Source organism: Ananas comosus, linkage group 3, assembly GCF_001540865.1.
Source record: "Ananas comosus cultivar F153 linkage group 3, ASM154086v1, whole genome shotgun sequence".
In the NCBI taxonomy this organism is placed as follows: Eukaryota; Viridiplantae; Streptophyta; class Magnoliopsida; order Poales; family Bromeliaceae; genus Ananas; species Ananas comosus.
Genome location: NC_033623.1, coordinates 132,305 through 151,671, shown reverse-complemented (window position 1 = coordinate 151,671; position 19,367 = coordinate 132,305). Strand labels below are relative to the sequence as shown.

At 38.4% G+C, this 19,367-nt stretch overlaps 3 protein-coding genes across 5 annotated transcripts; 1 reads left to right on the top strand and 2 right to left on the bottom strand.

The window, feature by feature from the left end:
* Positions 222-4,313, top strand: LOC109708316 (UMP-CMP kinase 2-like). Of its 3 annotated transcripts, none has more exons than XM_020230023.1 (9): positions 222-413; positions 768-812; positions 1,026-1,077; positions 1,560-1,677; positions 1,778-1,934; positions 2,693-2,773; positions 2,877-2,984; positions 3,653-3,691; positions 3,981-4,313. In XM_020230023.1, exons 1-9 carry the CDS (start codon positions 354-356, stop codon positions 3,990-3,992), a joined length of 672 nt encoding a protein of 223 aa, XP_020085612.1. In that variant the 5' UTR covers positions 222-353; the 3' UTR covers positions 3,993-4,313. The 3 variants fall into 3 exon arrangements, with proteins under 3 accessions (XP_020085612.1, XP_020085610.1, XP_020085613.1); XM_020230021.1 differs by having other exon boundaries at positions 226-413; positions 3,653-3,717; XM_020230024.1 differs by lacking the exon at positions 222-413 and adding an exon at positions 607-686 and having other exon boundaries at positions 3,653-3,717.
* LOC109707269 (UNC93-like protein 1) lies at positions 5,917-8,248 on the bottom strand. The gene is made up of 2 exons (XM_020228421.1): positions 6,795-8,248; positions 5,917-6,444 (listed from the first exon to the last, which is right to left on the bottom strand). The coding sequence occupies exons 1-2, from the start codon at positions 8,000-8,002 to the stop codon at positions 6,132-6,134; spliced, it is 1,521 nt and encodes a 506-aa protein (XP_020084010.1). The 5' UTR covers positions 8,003-8,248; the 3' UTR covers positions 5,917-6,131.
* On the bottom strand, positions 14,371-15,430 carry LOC109707134 (21 kDa protein-like). Its single transcript, XM_020228227.1, has one exon. The coding sequence runs from the start codon at positions 15,346-15,348 to the stop codon at positions 14,710-14,712; it is 639 nt and encodes a 212-aa protein (XP_020083816.1). The 5' UTR covers positions 15,349-15,430; the 3' UTR covers positions 14,371-14,709.

Sequence of the window (19,367 nt, the reverse complement as noted above, 5' to 3'; positions counted from 1 at the left end):
ACAAGTAGATTGTTCTGTTAATTAAAAAGTATTTGTTTTTTTACAATTTAGACACATTTTTTATTTACGAAAAAAAAGATCACTTGTTACTTGTGTGTTCACTACTTTTTTGGAACTTTAAGCATACCAGTTTGGCGACACGTGTCGCAACGAGTAAGCACGAAATTAAAATAAAAAAAAAATTAAAAAGCAAAAAAAAAAGGAAAAAAAAAAAACCACTCATTAGGAGAGATACAGTGGATGAGTGGAGTGTATATGTATAGATATTTATATTTATATGATTTTAAAGTTTATTTTGTATCGAATTTAGTTTCTCGATTGTTCTTCTTCTTCTTCTTCATCTTCGTGTTGCGATGTGGAGGCGATTAGGGTTTCTCTCTCCTGCGATCTCTTCGAGCAAACGCCAAAATAGGGTTCATCTTCTTCTCCTTTGTCTTTTCTTAATCTTTTCCTTTTCCTCTTTTTCTCTGATTTTTTTTAGCATATTTTCTCTTATTTCATCATTAATTTTTGATTGTGTTACCTATCGCTTGTGTTCCTATGGTCTTGTAGTGCCATGATAAATTGCAATTAATCATGCTCACCATGTGTTCTGTTTGAGTCCCCACACAGCTTCTCGAATCCTGATCCATCTATGTTCATTGTGGAAACCCTAATCACATTGATGGGTTGTTTAAGCTAACGATGTAATTGCTTATGCTGTGATGGTAGTTTTTATCTTTCGATAGTGGGTTGTGAGTTTTGATGATACCTTTTCTGCTGAGCAGATACCAGAAAGTCTAAAGTTAGTGATGCTCTTCGCGACAGACGCTGTAAGTGTGTAAACATGTAACAGAACTAAATTTTCTCTATTTTGTGGTGAAAAATAAATGTAAAAGATGTGTTTTTATCTTTATTTTTTACATTTTGTTCTGTTTTAGTTGAAGAAAAATCAGTTCATGGTGTTTTGATATATCATTTTTATGTTAACAAGTGAATAAGATTAATTTACTGAATAGTATGTGTCTCCATTCTTTCTGTTGTAGGTGAAAGATGATATTACTGCTTCAAGAAGGCCTTTCATAACTTTTGTCTTGGGTAAGGTTTCATCTTCCCCTTGACAAAATAGCATGTTTTATAGTGACTTTTGCATAAAATCTCCAGTTAGGCTAATATTTGGGAAACTATGTTGTCATCAACAGTAGCATAATTGTCGCCTTTTATTGCAAATGGCCTATCAAAGGCCCGTTATTTTAGCTCCCATCATGGAGCAAACAAGTTAAGATCCACACTAAGTGCCTTTTTTTTCTCCCTGCATATGTATCGTACTATGGGCAATAGTTTCAGGAGAAACACTCTTGTTATCAGAATTTCAATAGGCACTTCCATTAACTTACCTCCCCAGAGGTAGAATGTCTTTTCAACGGTTTGCCATCACAGCTTAGACATCATAATTTGAAATGAAAATACTGTTTGTTGTATTTTAGTGTTGAGCTTTCAAAAGGTAGACTTATAACAAGGCACAATTGTCTAAACCTTCTATTTCTTGTGCAACTTCTTCATTCAAATTTCTTCCTAAGGTGGTCCTGGGAGCGGAAAAGGGACCCAATGTGCAAGAATTGCTTCAGCATTTGGATTTGCTCATCTCAGTGCTGGTGACCTTTTGAGGGAAGAAATGTCCTGTGACAGTAAAAAGGGGTAAATTTTGGCATGAATTTAACATTTCCATCTGTTCTATTACCTCAATCAGTGAGTATTCAAAATTCTTTAAATAGCTGTTGTAATGGTGCTTTTTCAGGAAATTGATCCGTGACATAATTATGGAAGGAAAGATTGTTCCGTCAGAGATAACTGTACACTTGATCAAGGAAGCTATTATGTCAAGCTCTGCAGACAGATTTTTGATTGATGGATTTCCCCGGAGTGAGGAAAACCGAATTGCTTTCGAAACTATTGTGAGTTTTTCAATTCAATTATAGACCAAATTTCAATTCAATTATAGACCAACTGGCTCATGAGATCTTTCTAATTAGAGAACCAGTCCCGAATCCAACTTTATTTGTAAGTGGAAACTTTAAAGTGCTAATTGTAGCTTTGATTCTGTTAGTTAATACAGCTGTTGAGTTAAAGCTCAACATATGCAAAAGGTAAAAATAAGGAAACCTTAGTTTGAGTTGAAAATTGAAGCAATGGAAGTTCATTCAGGGGTCATAACTGTTTCTAGAACCCTTATATTACTAGTTTTCATTCAGGGGTCATAATGATTCTAGAACCCTTATATTACTAGTTCAACTTCATTAATCTTTTCCTTCTGAGCTGTTGGGTTTTCTGGTCTGCCCTCTTATTTCAATACCAGTCTCCTGAATATCCTAGATATTAGTTTGTTGTGGGAATGCATAAATGGGCCTTCATCACTTATGGCCCCCTTTGCTTGAAAAGTGCTTTAGCCTATCTGTCAGTGCTGACATATCACTTAGATAATGTTTTAGCTGAGACATCACTGCATTAATGTTTTAGTTCATATATAACTTGATAAGTCTCAAATTAATGTTCAAGCACATTTCTATAATTTACTTTAATTCTTCTTTTACTATGATGATTAGTGCCCTAATTCCAACATTACCGCCATTGTGTTCTTATAGAATCTCAATTTGTCTTCTCTACATACTTAATAAAAGTATATTTAGTTTAATATGCTTTATCTGAAATGCAGATTGGAGTAGAACCAAACCTTGTGCTTTTTTTCGATTGTCCGGAGGAGGAGATGGTTAAACGTGTGCTGGGCCGTAATCAGGTTAATATTAGATCGTTCCCCAAAACGGAACATAATTTATGATGCTCATATCTATTCTTGTATACGGTTAGAAATTGTTGAAGTATCTGTCTAACCCATGCAGGGTCGAATTGATGATAATATCGAGACAATAAAGAAACGCCTTAAAGTGTTTGAGATGTTAAATCTTCCTGTTATCAATTATTACTCTGCCAAGGGTAAACTTTACAAGGTAATTTAGATTTTTTTTTTCTTTTATCTTTCAATACAATTTATGGCTTTGTCGAGTGTTACAGTTCTTTGATTAATTCTTCAGTTAGCCTTTTCGCCCTTCTGTGCAAGAAAACAAAAGCTAGTTTTAATCACCTAGTATAATCTGCCTAGAAAAAACTTGTATTTTGTTTCATTTCTTAGAACAAAACTTTATCCATCTTAGAACAAAACTTTTTTTCACGATCCACATTACAAGAATCACAAAGAAATATTTACCCTTTGACCATTGTTTTGGTCATAGTTCTGTTGGACTTTATCTATTACTTATTTTCTCGAGGTCTTTCAAATTTCAATGTTATTTGGATTATTGCTGTTAAACCATGAATTGCTATCGTTTCACTTGAGTTTGAATTCTGCACTCCTTGATTCATCTAAGCACGACATGCAAGTTTTACCTTAGTGACATTACTTATTTCTGGGTGATTACATTTGTTGTTGCAAAAATGGATTTCTCTTTGATCTTAGAATTTAAGTTCACTCTGTCTGTCTCACTACAATAGAATGTGTTGATTTTTTAATCTTTTTTTATCAATTAAGCCTGCTGCATCCAATTTCTCACTAGTGCACGCTCAATTTCCTATTTGTTTGAGAACAAAATGCTTAATATATATTACATATTGCATGCAGATTAATGCGACAGGAACTGTCGACGAAATCTTTGAGAAGGTTCGCCATCTCTTTGGCTCCTTAAGGTTGTATCAAGTTCTCTCTTGTTTATTTAATCAAATCAGAGCTTTATTCTTTTGATTTTTGAAGTTGCTATTTGATCATTTGTGATAGCTAGAATTGCCTAGTTAGAACTATGATATTCAAGATATGATCTTTATTCAACATATGATCTTTATGATATTTTTTAACAAGAGTGAACTTGGTGAGAATTTCAACTGATTACTACTGACATTTATGTCTCAAATTTCCTTCTTAACTCTCTAAATATTTTCTAATTACATTGCAGACCTTGACTTGAGCGTATCATTCTGCGGAAGCCCAGATAATGCTCCAGAAGCCGTAAGTGAAGTGACAAACTGGCGCAGTTTTTCTTCTAATTTTCTTTTATTTTCTGTGTTTGCTTAAAAGAAAAAATCTTTATTGTTAGCTTAGGTTATACAGAGATATTATATTAACTGTTCCCCCATTGCAATAACTCAACCCTCACTATTTAATCTTCTTTTCCTTCCCTCAATCTCTCCATGTAATAATTGTATGAAATTTTCTTAATGTAATTCCGATTATGCTGTAGAACATCTGAGCTTTTATTGGAAAGAACTTCAGAGCTTTTAGTGGGATCTTTTGTTGGTGTTAGCTGTATGAAGAAGATTATAGTTATTTGGATCCATACATGATGTTGCATCACAAATTGCATATGTTCACCAATCAGAATGATTTGAAATTTCTTTGGCACAGATTGCATTAGTCTGGTTAAAATATATATAATTAATGCAGTTCTGTCGAAAAACAGAAGAGCATATCTTTGTATGCTTTTGTCCAAACTCCTTTTAGCTCAATAGCGGTGGACAATTGGGTAACTTACTCTTTATAGGGGTAAAGTAAGTTTAAGCCATTGGTCACTGAACTTGCAGCCTTGCTTCTGCTTCTGCTTCTGCTTGCTGGTAGGAGTGGGACTTTGTTACAAGATCTGTCTAGGGAGACAAACACAAGAAGTTTCACGACTGTGGAGGTCCAAAATGTATCTGATTATCGGCAGAATCTGTTGCAGTACTATGTTACTCAAGTATGCAATGTTTTCTTCATTGAGTTCTAGGAAGCTACCCGCAATGCAGGATTCAGGTTACTCAGTGTGAGCATGGAAAAAGCATTTTACTATAGCATGAATTGATAATCTGAACCTTTCCTCTTACTAGAAAGGACTTAAATTTCTAACAACCACAAGCCAAAGATTACACATGCACGCGCGCACGTGCACACATACACACACACAAAGTTAAAAGTTCTTATAATATACAGTTGATGGTATCATACAACGTCAATAATCAGTATCAAAAAAGTGCAGCATAAACTACCTTCAAGCTCCAGTTATCACGAGAGGGAATGAATTCTTGAGAGCTATATGGATGTAGGAAAGATAAGTTCCTTGAATAAGGAGTACTTCTTTAGTCACTTGTAAGTTGATATATTATGTCATTCTAAATGTCCATTCATATTTTTCATCAGCCATGCTACTTGAGTTTACAAAGCATCCAAGTAGTGCTTAGAAAAAGTCATCATTTGTATAATATTTTACTCAGTACTTTGCTTTCTCAGTCCATGTGGTATAAGAGGAACAATCCAAAAGCAGATGCAGAAAGAAAGCCTAGTTGGGGAAAAAAGAAAATTTGAGAAAATGACATCCAACAAATCAAAGGTTTTTAGGTTGCGGTTAAGTCCTTCCTACAACTGAGTCCATATATAGATAGATATTTTTAGTATCCCATACCTGAAAATTTGAATAGCTAGACCATCAGTTTTCTTCTGTAAATCAAGTGTCGGATTTTCCATAATTATCAGTTGTAGGACCACAATTCTCCAAAATAGATAGAGCATTTCATGCTGTAAGTGGTTTCTCACTTGAGCATTCTGTTCCCCACTAACACATTTTCTGCCGCACAATGTTCTTGCTTACTAATTCTTGTCTTCTAAATAGCTGCTAGTTTTAGGTCGAAGCACTCAATCAGCAACATACTCGAAAAAAGTATGCATATTTGTTGCATCTACTGAGCAGCGGTCACTAAGAACATGGCAAAGGCTACCCATTTCAGATTCCTTCCCCGCAGTTCCACAAGTGAGCTTTGATTAACTAAACCAAACTAGTCGGAGAGTTTTCTGCTAGCTTAGCAGAAACCAAGCTCAATTCTCAATTTCTAGAATACGACCGAAAGCACAGAACCGAAAGATGCGATAACCTAATTCCTTTCATAAATATAGTCGAAAAATTACAGGCTTGACAAAATGACGCAACGAAGCTGCTACACAATAAATCATTAACACAGAGAGAAAAATTTAACCATTCTCCTGTACCGATCAGCCGAGAAGAATATTACCACTGTAATTCACACAATAGCAATTAACGATTGAAGGGAAGGCGGTTAAACTGAAAAGCCGGCACTTTTCAGCTGCTCTTTGCTTCCCTGTTATTACCTTGCTCGCCGCCATCACCGACAGAGATAGAAGGAGGAGGAGCAGCAGCAGCAGCAGCAGCAGCAGCCGCTGAAGGAGGAGGATTGGGAATGTTCTTCTCTGCATCCTGAGGAGAGGTTTCATCCTTCACAGCCAATGCCACCAGCACAGCCAGCAAGGGGTAGCTTATTGTAGTGAGGGACCAATTCACGATCAATTGCGACATAGCCGAAACGTTTCGAGTGTCGATTTGCCACGCGACCGCGGCCCCCGCGCTCTGCACCCCCTTGTAGAATCCGCTGTACCTGCCGCCGAGTGCCGCAGAAGCTTAATTAACTTTTCCTCCCCCTTTCTGAGGGGAAATGCTTTCTTCTTTTGAATCAAAGTAATTCTAATTCTAATTCTAATTCTTGTAGCCATTCAAAATGAAAAAAAAAGAGGCCTTTTGGACTAGGAAAAGCTACTAAGCACTTTTTCAGCAGCATCAACTGCAAAGATCAGTTTTTTCTTCTTCTTTTTTTCCTTTGTGTTTGGAGAAGTTGTTTCATATTCAACAGGCAATGAGAATCGAATGAGAATCAGGAAGAAGAATCAGGAAGAAGAATCAGGAAGAAGAAGAAGCAACAGGTAGGTAGGTAGGTAGGTAGGTAGGTACCTGCTGAGGGTCTGGGAGTCGTCGGCGAGGGCGCCGATGACCCAATAGCAGAGGGTCTGGAACATGGCGTCGAGCAATCCGTAGGAGAAGTAGAGGACGAAGGGCCCGCCGAAGCGCCTCCCCTGCCTGAAATCGATGGGGCTGGCGAGGGGGCCCCCGGAGTGGCCGAACCTGCGCTGGTCGGCGATCCCGCCGGCCCAGACGGCGGTGCCGAGCGCGGCGACGACGGCGATCCCCAGGAAGCCGCGCAGGCGGCGGCGGCGGCCGGGGAAGCTGAAGTCGAGCAGGTAGCCGACGGCGGCGGAGCCGAGCATCTGCGCGCCCCAGTAGAAGACGTTGTTGAGGCCCCGGGTGCGGAGGTCGAAGAGGTCGCCGTTGACGTGGTTGAACTGGTAGGTGTAGAAGAAGTTGCTGGCCCAGGCGGCGGGGGCGATGAGCAGCATGTTGCGGTCGGCGAAGAGGCGGAGGATGCGGAGCAGCTCGGCGCGGGCGTCCGGGTAGTAGGCGTCGTCGGAGGGGCGGGAGCCGTCGTCGCGGACGACGCGGGAGGGCGGGAGGACGGCGAGGGAGAGGAGGGCGCCGCAGGCCATGAAGGCGACGAAGGCGACGTAGGTGGCGTCGCCGAGGGAGGCGGCGGTGGCGGGGCGGGAGTAGTTGATGAGGAAGGGGAGGAGGCCGCCGAGGACGCCGCCGGTGTTGAAGATGGCCCAGAAGAGGGCGAAGTAGGAGGCCTTGAGGCGGGGCGGCGGGGAGGAGGTGACGACGGCGCCCTGCGCGGACCAGAGGAGGCCGGCGCCGGCGCCGAGGACGCCGCCGGAGACGACGGTGAAGAGCTGGCGGCCCGGGTGGTGGTTGTAGTAGAGGAAGGAGCCGGCGTAGAGGGAGTAGGTGGAGCAGCCGAGGAGGAGGGTGACGGAGAAGGCGGCGTAGAGCGCCGTGTTGGCGTTGTTGGCCGCCCGGTGGTCGAGCTGCCCCCCGCCGCCCATCCCCGACAGCGCGTTGAACATCCCCGGGCAGCAGAAGCACACCACCCCGATCACCACCACCTGGAACAGCGGCGAGTTATGCCGCAACCACCCCGGCCTCCTCCTCCTCCTCCTCCCACCATTCTCCTCCTCCTCCTCCTCCTTCTTCAACGGCGATCCTCCTCCTCCTCCTCCTCCTCGTTGCTTCTGCTCCTCCTCCTCTTGTTGTTCTGATCGCTCCATTAATTAATGTTAGATGTTAGATGTTAGATGTTAGATGTTAGATTTGGATGGGATGGAATAATATTGGAATGCAATGGCATGGGCACTCCGGCGATGAAGAGGGGCGGGAGGGAGGAGACTAGCTAGACAATGTAGTTCGTTTCTGGGACTCGGAGAAGGAAGTTAGTTAGTTATATAACAAACGCAACGCACCGAGAGGAACGAAGGAATGCGGACCCTGTTTAGTCTCATGTCACGATTCACAAGGTGCTCTCTTTTTCCCATTTTATTTATTATTATTATTATTATTATTATTATTTGCTCTCATCCTTAAAATACGCGAAATACCTGTAGATCTACTGACACTTAAAATTTTATCCGAATTCGCACCCGGATAAAACGAATATATTTGATGCTAAACAGATATAGTCACGGATATAAATATATCAAAAATAAAAATTCGACAAATTTGAATTCAAAAATGACTTTTGATAGTACCCGATCTGAACCCAAATTGATTATATTTATATAATATATCTTGAAATAGTTGATGTTCTATTTGAATTTGTATTTTAAAAATTTAGATTTAGTATAATATATTTAAAAATATTGTAAAAAAAGTAGTTATTTCGAGTTCAGATTTGCGGGTTCGGATTCATATTTCAGGTTTGATACTTAAGTTCGGATTCAAATTTTTAAAAATTCGCACAGAATTCGACCCGTTGACATCCCTATGTACATCGCAAAGGTGTTTGCCTTTTTTTTCTTTTGGCCAGTGCACGATAATCTACCATCTTGTGATTTGTTCCTTTGTGTGTGTGTGTGTGTGTGTGTGTGTGTGTGTGTGTGTGTGTGTGTGTGTGTGTGTGTGAGAGAGAGATGATTAATTGTAATTTTCCACGGTGAGCATAACCTTGCTCAATTACAAAAGTTTACTGTGCTCACCAACTGTGAAGTATCATCAGTAATTATGCAAGACTATAAGGCAATGGGTAAATAAGATAATTAAATAAGGAGAGAGCAAAATGATGGATGTGGGAGTACAGTGTTACTATATATATTTATATGTATAGTAATATTAATGTACCCAATATATATACATGTATAAAGAAATATGAGCTAAGCTCATATTGGTTTTTTTTATTTAGAATTTTTTTTCATTATTCGCGTTATTATATGTATAGTAATATATAGATAATAAAATATTTCCATTAATTGAAGGCCCAAGCGACCAATACAAAATTATGAGCTAATCTGATTTGTCTTATGCAACGGCCAAAAAGCTCAGCCTTTAGAAAGAGAATCCAAAGATTCACACACACCACACACACACACACACACACATACACACAAACAAAGGAATCATATTGAATGACTTTTGAACCTGAGTTTGTAGAGGAAAAGTAAATGGCTTTATCCAATTATCTTTTTTAATTTTTTAGTATTTTATGTATGCCATAATGATAAGATAATATATGCAAACTTACCTTTCGATTTTATTTAGTATGTGTATTTTGGCCTGCCCAGATTGTCAAAGATAAATAAAGAAAAGAGAGGCATACGTATGTTTCTATAGTCCAATAAAAAGACATTTGGCATAGATATTGGGAGTGATGTACCACCATCTTTTGTTCTTACTTCTCTTCTTGTTGTTGTTATATCACTAGTGGCATCTAGTTGAAGGTGCTGCATCTTCTTTACATGCGCAAGAAAATAAGTTCCAGTTTTCTATTCTCTTGTAAACCAAGTGCTCTACAAAAGAAAATTTAAAATTAGGATCAAAATACTTATAATATCTTTCTCTGATGTTAGGGAGTAGATGAGTTAGATTGATTTTGAATCCTCGAAGCTATTGAGTCTCAATAAGATTTGAACTTTAGACATCAAGTTAGTATTTAGAAAATTAGATTCGTTTTATATAGAACATCAAATCAGATAAGGTCTACATTGGACGACATCGATGTACTCTATAATCCATTCACACGACTTATTATTGTACTGACCTTGTTTAGTGCGATTGGAGACACGAAACTTGTTTGCTTAATCATGACTCTTTCAAGTAGCCAATTGGCCTTCCAACAACCAACTTTTCAAAATTTTGTTGTTAAGATGAAATCTAAAATTTTAAACTATAGCTCCTACGACTAAAAGTCATAGAAATTCATTTCAGTTTGTAGTCTAAGTTCAAAAGTACAATAATTAAAGCTATTTCTCTAGTAACCAACTAAAATTGATTTAAAAATACAAGTTAATTGAGAGGCACTGAGCGAATATCAAATTGGCCTTAAAAATTATATCTCTTGTCATGTTTTTTTTTTTTTTCCTTTTTTTTTCCGTCTGATGAAATTGATGTGGATTACTTAGTGGTCCAAAATTTCGGGAAAGAGACGTTTTTTTTTGGTTATTTTCAAATTCAAATTTCCTGCGGATAAAGCTATTTGTCTTTTAATCCTCGTCTTTAGCTTATCATTAATTTATTAATTAAGAGAATATAAGCAAACTGGGTGCCGGCGATGTGATTGGTGGAAGAATCACTAGCCGTAGATGACAAGATGGACGGTCGAGATCGCGTTCTTTATCTCTATCAGATTCGTAGTTGCATGGAATGAATCTTTGAAGGGATTCGTGTAATCCATAACTTGATTGGCCGGTATCCAATTATGTCATTTTTATTGACCGAATCTAAAATGCCTTTTTGGACTCATTAGCCTAATAATTATGTATCACGAAATATATATATATAATGTAGAGCTACTATGCTATCGGAAGTATAGAGAATCCGGTGCTTTCGATTTTTTGACCCTTAAATTAAGAATTGTACGGTTAAGATGATTGCGGTTCTCTTAGAGTTGAATAGTATCTCTAGGATTGAGTGGTTCGTATTAATTCAGAGATTAGAAATGATTAAAGGGATTTGATCTAAGAGCCAAAAAACCTAAAATATCAGATTTTCTATACGTCCGATAGCATAATAGCTCTCCTCTCTTTCTCTCTCTATATATATAGAGATAGAGTCCGGCTACTATGCTATTAATAGCATCAAGCGTTTTATGCTATCAATTTTTTCACAGTTAGATCTGTCCTTATTTTCATCATATTCACGGGTTAGATCATACTATTCAACCAACCACCCACTTAATTTTAGAAGCTTGCTGTCATTCTAACCGTGCATCTCTTTCTTTATCGGCCGAAAATTTAATAGTACAAATAATTTGGTGCTGTTACGCATAGTAGCCTAGTTCATAAATATATATTGGGAAATGCTTCCTTACGGAATGTTTTTCAATTTCCAAATGTCTTTCTTATGGAAGTCCTGGCAGCAAATAGCTGGCCGAGAGAAGCACTTCCCCAAACAGCAGAAGCTCATTCGAACGAGCCGGCACTTGGTTAAATATACTATTATCCGCTCGCTCTGCTTGTTTTTAATAGAAGAATAAAAAATGTGTGTTCCGACTCAATAATTTGAGATCATTTTGTTGACCGGGACCCGACCAACCCATGTACGTGTGTTTGTTTCATCAAAAGTGGAGAGAGATTGAGTTATTTCGATTGTAAAATTTCACTTTCATTGCTTGCTTTATTACTACAAATTAAATTCGGCGAGAACTCTACTTTTCATAAACACCGTAATTCACTTCATTCTGTGTGATGCGGAAGTCAATTGCGGAAGAAAAAATAATAATAAATAATATAAATTAATAATTATAACTTTCTTTCATTTTTTTTACATACTAGTATTAAAATTTTTAGAAAATTAAATAGAAAAATAGAGTAATTAATTACAGTTTTAAAGCCATTAACTTTCGAATCGAACAAAAAGTAGTGAAAAAAGATTTTTCATTTGAACTTCAATTAAACGATAAATTATTTTTAACCTGAAAATCACTTACGGGATTGCAGCCGAACAAACAGATAATGTAAACAGGCCCATTTTTAGTAATATTGGACCTGACATGATTTTAGATTTTGTAAAGAAATAACCAGATAATTTTAAACATGGCCCAGCCCGACGCCTAGTATAGGCATGGGACTGGCCCAAGGTTGGGTTAGTTGGGCTTGGTTTGGGTCTATGGGCCAGTTGGGCCGCGTTTCGAGCTCGGTGCGAATTCGGGCGTGATACCTTTAAACATAAACTACTCGAGTACTCTCTACACACTCCACAGTAAGACGTCTTAATCTATCATTCATACTGATTTAAGATTTTAACACTGTAACAATAGATACTGACCGTCCCTAGAACAAATGGCAAAAGGTTTGGTGGTTGGTACTCGAGACCCATGTTCGAATCCTAGTTGATTCACATTTCCAACTAAGTTTATTTCTAAATGAAATAAACGAAGCAGGTGGCGTGCTACCTATCTCTCTCTCTCTCAAAAAAAAAAAAAAAAAAAAAAAACAATAGATGGTTGATTAGGCATCAGAATAGTCACTTCGCGTTTGTTATTTTTTGAGATCTACGCACTTTCAATATTATAACAAATATATCATGAATTTGAATCTCTCGCCTTTGAAGAATTTGAACATTGCTGCTAGATACGCGTATTTCTTTTAACTTTCTAGTAGGCTCCAAACTTTGAGAAAAAAGAAAACCCCTTGTTGAACTACTACTTTTAAACCTTAAGCCCCTGTTTGGTTCGGGGTTAAGAAAAAGTAGCTATTCCAGGAATAGGGTTAAGTTCAGGGTTAAAATGGTGTTAAAAATTTTTTGTGTTTGGTTGGAGGTTGGAGTTAGTTTAGGATAGTGAAAAAAAGTGTTTGGTTGGAATAGGTGGGATAAGAAGATAATGATTGATAAAGAAGAAAAAGGTGAGAGCTCGGAATGCGTGCGGGGTTAAAGTTGGGAGGGGGAGTGGGATTACTGATTGATAAAGAAGAAAAAGGTGAGGGCTCGGGGGGTTAAAGTTGGGAGGGGAAGTGGGGTTAGTAAACCCCACTAACCCGGTTTGGGGTGGGGTTTACTAACCCCATCCCAAAAAAGTGGTGTTTGGATATAAATTGGGGGTTAAGGGGTTATTCCACCCCTTAACCCCCAACCAAACGGTGGCTAAGGATAGTGGGGTTTAAAAGCCTACAAAAACAAAAACAGCAGCTGACTCTTGAAATTCTAAAATCAATAAAACGCACCTCAGGTGTCCCAGTTAATTTACATACAACGATTCTGTAAAAAAAAAAAAAATTTGTTCATCCGAATTCACATGTGAATAGTCTCACATTATTGAATAAACAGCTAAATTAATTAAGAGCAAAAGGTTGATACATTCTTTCACACGCAGGCTTAATTACAATAAGCTAGCTTAAACAATCCGTCTTTACGACTAAAATTGTATTTTATATTTTGGGGTCTAGGTGAGCTTGAACTCGATTAGAGTTGATAACTTGATATGCGATGCTAGCTCCCAAACTTGTTGCTTTTTTTTTTTATTTTCTAAATAAAATTAATGTTTTCTTTGTTCGCTGGCCATTTAAGGCGAGAGTTAAAGCTAGAGAGAGAAAAAAACCAAAAAGTTGGCACTCAAAGGTCCCATGCATTAGTTTCCCCACCTATAGTGGTGACAAAATAATAAATTAATAATTAAATAACGCCGTGAAGGCCGGTGCGTTTGTGTACCGCCGTGGTGTGAATGGTAAGCAAACTAAGCAAAGGTTGATGATGAGACCAACAACCTAATTAATTATTAATAAATTAAGAGAGTATATATATATATATATATATATATATATTGGAGTGAACTAATTTATTTATTTATTATTATTATTATATAATGGGGAATAAAGTTGCTGTGGGAAATGGAGAAAAAGGAAAAGGAATAGGTGACATGGCTTTGAAGTTTATCTCCAGCTGCTTTACTGGTCAAACTTATCTTTTCTTTCTTTCCCAAAAAAAGAAGAAGTGGGAATAAGATTCATCGGGACTTGACTTTGAGTTGAAACCTGTCGACTTACAGGTGAGGAAATTGAAACCCCCCTCAACTGAAAATTAATTCTCATCTTCTCAATGACCAAGAACTTAATTAAATTACTATATTTAACAATTAATCAACCTGCAACACAGACCTTACAAAACCTTAGCTCTTATATGAAGTTATCATATGAAAGATCAATTTTTTCTGAATTCAGAGAAAAATTTTTGATGTAAGTTTCTAGAGAGCATGATATTACGACTTTGGAGTCTTTTCCATCTCCCAAGAAATAGGGACAAAAACCAAAACACAATTATTGAGAAAATATGTGCAACGGGGCCTATCACTCTCATGCCATGCATGGTTCCCAAATAAGGGGTCGAATCAGTTACATCAATCACTTGCCTAACTAATGCTATATATATCCTTCTTAATTAATTATACCAGCGAATTAATCAATTATTAGAGACAGTCGAGATGAGCCCCATCTCACGGAAAACAACCGACGATCCATTTGATGCATAACTACATCAAAACTTCAACCTACTGATAATAATAATCACATGCAATTCACAAGATTAATTATACATACAATAAAACATGGTGCGAAAATTCGATCTCCTGATCCTACATACCTACACTCATCCACACATACTTACAGATACATATGTATACAGAGATATATCTTCACTACTGGACAGACAAAAACAAACTATATATTCTGTAATAAGGCTGCAGGCTCCGTTCTATGTGGCACATGCTTGGTTGTGACCTTAACGAGTTTCGCAAGACTATTCGGGCCTGTGTACGGTGGTTTTTGATGTGTGGTCAGGTGGGGGCGAGGCGGTTGATGAGGGCGAGGGCGTTGCTGGTGAGCTGGGAGGCGGCGAGGACGCGGGAGCGGATGGCGGAGGAGCGGGGGGAGGGGGGAGCGTTCTGGGCGAGGGAGTCGAGGCAGGTGGTCTGGTCGGTGAGGGCGCCGCTCACCCACGTCTGCACGTTGCTCAGGTGCCACCCGAACCGTCCCGACGTCGCCCGCCCCATCCGCCCCATCTCCCGCGCCGACCGCCGCAGCCGCTCCACGCTGTCCTGCATCGTCTCCGCGCAGTCGCGCACCGCCCCCGCGTCCCGCCGCTGCCGCAGCGACTCCGACCCTCCCTTCCGGGGCTTCCTCAGGCGGGCCACGAAGGAGGAGGCCGAGCCGGCCTTGTCCAGGCTGAGCGAGAGGGCCAGGCGGGCCAGCTGCCGCGGGCTGCGGTGGACCGACCCGGCGTACCCCGCCAGCGACCGCTCGCACAGCTGCGGATACCGCGTCGCCTTGCACGACCGCCGTATGAACTCCGCGTCCGCCTTCGAAGAGACTGCGGGGGCGGGGGCGGTGGCGGTGGCGGAGGCGCTCAGCTCACCGGCGGATAACCACACCGCCGCCAGGGCCAGCGCCACCGCAATGGAAAGGGATCCTTCCATTTTGCTCGTGTGCACACAAGAGTGGGGAGATTTGGGTGGGTGGGGGGAGGAGGTGACGATAATATAGGCGCAGCGGTATTGTGCGTCTAAAAAATTGAGAATGCACAAATTATATTACTGACTCAGTATTTTTAACTAATAAAATTATTTTTTTTGAATTTATTTGGAGTTGAACTAGAATACTCTCGAAAATATAAGGGGTGGTGCTTTTAAATTTTTAACTGTTGGATTGAGAGATGTAGAGTTGAGATGATGATGATAAGTGGTGGTAGGTAGAATAGTGTTTGATCCAAAGGTAGTAGTAATTACGGAATAGATCCAAGGGCTAGAAACTTAAAAGCACCTATTGGTTCGGGGTTAAGCAAAAACTAATTATTCCAGGAATAGGATTAAGTTCAGGATTAAGATAGGGTTAGAGTATTTTTGTGTTTGGTTGAGAATTGGAGTTAGTTCAGGATAGTGAAAAATAGTATTTGGTTGGAATAGATGGAATAAGAAGGATAGTGAGTTATTATGACTAGAAAATAGTATTTTGTTAGGATTTGGTCGGATTAGGTGAGGCTAGCTAATCCGGAATAGTCCATTTGAGGTGGGAGTAGCTAGCCGCATCCATTTTTGGAGGTGTTTGGAGATAATATCGGGTTAAGAGGTTATTCCACCCCTTAATCCCAAACCAAACCTAGGGATTAGTGCTTTTAAAAGTATTCTAGTTCAATTTATTTATTTGTCTTATTATAATTAAAAAAAAATTAAAATAAAAAAATAATTAATTTATTATTAATGATATGGTGCACATATAATACAGGAGACTTCCTCCACAGAGGAGTGAGTGTCTGGGAGCCACGTGAATCTACACAATAATTAACTGAGAAAGAAATTAATAACAATAATAATAATAATTAACTTCAATGGGGATTAGCCTACTTTAACTCAATTTACTTTAAATTTTGCCTCGATTATAATTTGATGGTACTTTTTCTAAAAACGACTATAAGCTAAAAGCAAAAGCATGCGTGTGCTATAATGGTTAGAAGATTATTCATAAATAATTGTCTAATAATCAAATCTATATTGGGATAGCATGTTGTCAGAGTAAATTTTTATCTATCTTTTCTTTTCATATATTTGACGAGTGGTCACGTCGAGACGATCGACCGGGGTTAACTCTGCGTAACAATTACACATAACGGCCGTTAAAATGACAAGTGGGCCCCACTATTCTAATCAGCTATAGAGAAGGCTATTAATTGGTCGACAAATAATGTTTTGTTTTTTTTTATTTTTGAGAGATAGATAGCACGCTACCCACTTCGTTTTATTTTATTTAGAAATAAATTTAGCCGAAAATATAAATCAACTAGAATTCGAACTTGGATCTTGGATACCAAGTACTAAGCCCTTCTCCACTTGCTCTAGGAACGGTCGGTGGTCGACAAATAATGTTGACTCCATAATCATCAACTTAGGCCTAGAAATTGCACGCTGTCACATTAATTTCTTGGTGTTGGACTGAATTAAATTTAATTAAACTGGCGAGCATTAATTTGTTTTGTAGTCGAATGTGAATGAGTTGAAATAATGGGAAACAATTGTATAATTCGTATATTTTTTATATCTGGTGAAATAATGAGAATTAAATAACATTTGTTCTCTATAAAATCATAAATTGGCGTAGAACAACACTTATTTTTTTAATATTTTATATCTAAGATGGTGATAATTGATGGTAATAGTAGTCGAACATATCACACCTTAAAATTTGAAAAACTATATATAATGGTTAGAACAGTGATAGTGATGGCAACTATACACCTTAATATTTTATTGTAAGAGAAAGTGATAGGTTTCGAGTAGGCGAGCATTATTTTTGCTCTGTATACTTGTGTTATATATATATATTGAGAAAAAGATAACATGTTATCTGTTTCATTCATTGATATAATGAATTATGCTACATAGGTGAGACAGCACTGACCTCGGTGAGAGTGAAAAATAAAAAATAAAAAATCAAACTTGGTCCCAGAGCTTCGTCAACTGCTTGATCTTGTACACTGCTAGTAGGGGATCTGATTGGGTCATCCTAAAGATCATCCCATTCCTAACCTCCCAAATAATCCACTAGCAGGCTATCAAGTAGGATATCGGAGTACACGATAACTACGATCCCTTCATCCTCATACTTGTGTTATATATTATAACCATTTTTTGTCTACTACATGTGACATGATTAATTTGATATCTACCGTGCACATGAGCACTAATCTTAAAGTTATTCTTGGACTTGGTTCTTATCAATCTTTTGAGTCATATTGTGGGGAAAGAACTCGCAGCCTCTCTCGCTATCTCTCCAGAAATTTCAAGAGGGAAGCAAAGATTCACGTTAGGAACAATCTAGAAAGCACGTACAGTTGCTGAAATTTTGTACATTTATTTACTGCTACGTACTAGCTGGTGATGTAAGGAAAGGGGAATCAAATGATTTGGGAAGTGATTGAATTGGTAAGCAAGCAAAGTAAGGTGGACCCAAATTTGTACTCAAGCATGGGCACGATCACATGGTTTGATTGTCCTTGGGAGTACATTTTTGGACACTAAGACCAGCATACAATAAATCAGAGAGAAGGATCAACATCAAACATTGCTTGTTGGGTTAATTTTGAGCTAAGCAACCATAAAATGCTCGTAATGATTTTTTAGTAATTTCTCGACATGCACCTTTTATTTTTTATTTTTTCCTTGTTAAGCTTTTCTCCATCTTTATCTTGAAAATGCAGTTTATAGGACAATAGGTTCCCAGCTTCGTGAATTTGTGTTTACGTAAACACTTGTGTGGAACCTCAAATTTTCGATAAAAAAATTTTCTCTGTTCAGTTCCAGTTTAATTTCTATCCCTAGCTATCTATGGTGGCGTCGGCTAACTATCTATCCCATCATTCTATCTGCATGTAGAGAGGCGAGAAATATATGACGGCTGCCTATCAAATCCACCATCCAGTATGTATAAAATGTTTAATCTTCAAGTAGTATGAACGGTTGGTTTGATAATCTAACAACAATTGTCTCCATATATTTTTGTTCCATGTGAATAGGTTGAAATGGGATTGACGTCTTGTATTGTTACTATTATATCCTGTAAATGACGTATATTTTTTAATCTCATCTATTGTTGGTATGAATATAGTTTTACTGAAGAGTAACACTCCCACTATCTTAAGTTAGATAGATTTAACTATTTTTCATGCATGCACATAAAATAATATGAACATACCAACTGTGTCTAACACAGTCGATTAAGGATTTAATGATTAATATCCGGGATCTCAAAGTTTGAAATTTAGTTGCTTTATATTTCTTGCAGAGTTCATTTCTAAACAAATTAAACGAAACGGATAGCATGCTATCTTCATCTACATTGCATTACTGCATAGCGTAGGAATATGGCCGGTCTTATGATGGCTTCCAGTGAGTACACAATGCAGCTATTTATTTTGTCTCATTCTGCCGACACTCAATCGGCATCCAAATTTAGTGCCAAGGAAAGAAATTACATATATATAATATTTTAGGACAAAATCATTTATGAATATTAGATTTGAATATCTAAATTGGACGCAGAGTTTTTTTTTTCTTTTTTTTCTTTTTTCGAATAGAACAATAGAGAATCTAATAAGGAAACTAAACGTTAGTGGAGCAATTCGTGGCATGTAGAGTGGGCCGAGATCACGTGCAATCGTGTATCCTAATTAATGGCTCTAGGGACTGCTACTTTATTATAATATATAGACAAAAGTTTACTGGGACGCTTTCTACAGAATCTGTCTCTCTTACATGGCCCACTCCCTTTCATACTGCTATATTTAAAGAGACGAAACAAATACCCGCCTCAATGGCCCAAACCCGAAACAAACAATACTTGGTCCAAATGAGGCCCATATGTTAGGGGGCCGGACATGGCCCAGAGGCCGCGCAACGCGACCATGTTTCGGGTCGGATACGTTATTATCTACGGAGACCCGTTA